The following is a 2,500-nucleotide window of genomic DNA, read 5'->3' as shown; positions in this document are numbered from 1 at the left end:
AACTTACATATCAACATTACATCATTGATAATTATAATGTAATTTATCCAGATGCGTGAAGGACCTGCCAAGAATGCAGTTAAGCAGAAAGCCTTGCGTGTCCTTAAGCAGAAGAAAATGTACGAACAACAGTCCACGAACCTGAGGAACCAGTCTTTTAACATGGAGCAGGCCAATTATGCTACACAGACCCTCAAAGATACTAAAACAACCGTTCAGGCCATGAAGCTCGGTGTCAAGGAAATGAAGAAGGAGTACAAAAACATTAACATTGATGAGATTGAAGACCTCCAGGTAAGTTCCTCCTTCATATTCTATCTATGGTAGAAGTTGATTTGTGTATTGAAAAATTCAATGTATTTTATTGTGTTCAAATCTGAAATCATTGTAATACTATAACTAGGAAAGAGAAAGAAATTTTATTTATTGTATGTAGAAAATATTTTACATAGAAAATGGCCCATGTGATACTTGTTAATTAATGCTAGTTTAAGAACTATATTTAGTACCAGAAAAGTCTGTTTATGATCAGGATTATTGGAAACCTTAGATCTGAAAGAAATGAAATATGCTTTACATGCTGTATGGAGTGTGTCTGTGTTAAGCATTCTTCTTTTATTTGGTATTGCTGTAACTCTTCCTCTGCTAACACGAATTCACACTTTTCCTCAAGGATGACATGGCAGATATGTTGGAGCAAGCCGACGAAGTACAGGAGGCCCTGGGACGTAGCTACGGTTGCCCAGAAATTGACGAGGACGAACTAGCAGCAGAGTTGGATGCTCTCGGTGACGAAGTACTGCTGGATGATGACACCTCTTACCTGGATGATGCTGTCAACATCCCCAGTGCTCCAGACAAGGAACCTGGAGCGGAGACAGTGAAAGATGGCATGCCAGTGGATGAATTCGGCCTACCCCAGATGACGTCGTAGAAACCAGTCTGAATGTGAACTCTGACGGAACCCTTCTGTGCAGGGCTTCGCTATCCACATTCATGTCTATTCTTACTTACATATTAATTTCAGCCATCAATACATTATCTGGTTCACAAGGGATGTAACTGTATTCGTAATTCTCACCAGCTTACAAATGGTTGAGGAAAAAAAAAGTTATTCTGAGATTCATGATCAAGGTTAATACCATTCTAAGGTTATTATTGTTGGTTAGATGAATGTAGATCATGGTATAGTCCCAATGATCAACCTTTTTTGAACCATTTTATTTGCTTACCAGTGAGACATATTTGTATGTAAGATCCATTACTTAATCTCTGTATACTCTCTATCAATGTCTTTTGTGGTGGGTATTCAGTTTTCCTTTTACAAATATGCACGATATGCCTTATATTCTCCCTCTCTATCTTTTCTTTCGTCCTTTTCTGTTTTCATTTTCTATTTTATCAACACTTTTCTGATAGGAATAGATGTGTTGTGACTTTCTCATGATTTACTTAGTTATTAGATTCATATTTTTTTTTAGGGTATTACAAAGAGCTATAATGTACATTAGACTTTTAAGGAACTGTGTTTGTGTAAACCACAAAATTTTATAGATTTTTCTTTATTAGATTGTTTGTTTTCTGCATAGAAATTTATGATTAGGAATTTCATATATCACAAATAATTGATTGTATACAAAGTCCATTTCTCTAAATCGTATTGTCAATATGTACAGTTATTTTCAACATACAATAAACAGTTGTGTGTTCCATAACTCGTTATTTGACCTTTGGAGTCTAGGATGAAAGGAATACATTCCTGCTTAATACCTTAGACACTCAGAAATGTATATTACCACAGACTTCTTGAGAATCCTGAGCAACATAATTATATGTGAAAAAAATCTTAGAAAAGAATTTGTGATCACAAGTAGGAGAATGTCAGATGTCAGACAATTACTATAGATAAGCTTGTCAAGAATTTTCAGGCTCATACTTGATTTATTGATTATGTTATACATCAAGTTTTAGTCTCCCATTTATCTTATTTCACATGTAGTCCGTAACAGTGGATTCAGTGTCATGCTCATTTTTAAAATGTTTTACAGATTATTAACCCATTGCAGACAGTGGATAGATTTGCAAACTCAGGCTCTAGGGTGGGTTTTATTTCAGAGCGAGGCATCTTCATGCAACATTCCTTGACTTTTCCCACTCTTAGTCACTCATTGTAGAGCTAGAGCCAGTTTTTGTTTTACTTTTTGTGTGTTTTACTGTATTTAGAGACATATCTGTTATGTCACAGGCTCTATCAATTCTGCAGTGGACTAAAATTGTAGTTTTAGGTCTATATCATGTTTTTTTTTTCTCTTTATACTCATTGTGATAGAAGGATTGCTGGTTTAGGGGAGGACAAAAGGCAACAAATACAAAGCTTATAACCATCCACAATGGAGATAACATAAAGAGTTTGGGAAGAGGAAGGAAACTTGTGTTTATGACTGTGAGTGCCACAGTAAAAGGCATCCCTACAGATACAAGGGCACATTATAGACATTTG

The 2,500-nt window shown here is 35.6% G+C and overlaps 1 protein-coding gene across 3 annotated transcripts in view; it reads left to right on the top strand.

The window, feature by feature from the left end:
• Positions 1–1,710, top strand: part of Vps60 (vacuolar protein sorting 60) — a 6,912-nt gene extending 5,202 nt beyond the window's left edge. For all 3 annotated transcript variants that reach the window (XM_043034547.2, XM_043034546.2, XM_043034545.2), the window contains exons 3-4: positions 52–294; positions 674–1,710. In XM_043034547.2, the coding sequence (XP_042890481.1) occupies positions 52–294; positions 674–934 (504 nt within the window). In that variant the 3' untranslated portion in view covers positions 935–1,710. The remainder of the gene's footprint in view (positions 1–51; positions 295–673) is intronic.
• The last annotated feature ends 790 nt before the right edge of the window (positions 1,711–2,500 follow it).

The sequence above is a fragment of the Penaeus japonicus genome, unplaced genomic scaffold, assembly GCF_977035675.1.
Source record: "Penaeus japonicus unplaced genomic scaffold, GWHDUDI00000001_assembly GWHDUDI00000011, whole genome shotgun sequence".
NCBI classification, from domain to species: domain Eukaryota; kingdom Metazoa; phylum Arthropoda; class Malacostraca; order Decapoda; family Penaeidae; genus Penaeus; species Penaeus japonicus.
The sequence above is the reverse complement of the archived record's forward strand: the minus strand, read 5'-3'. Positions and strand labels throughout refer to the sequence as shown.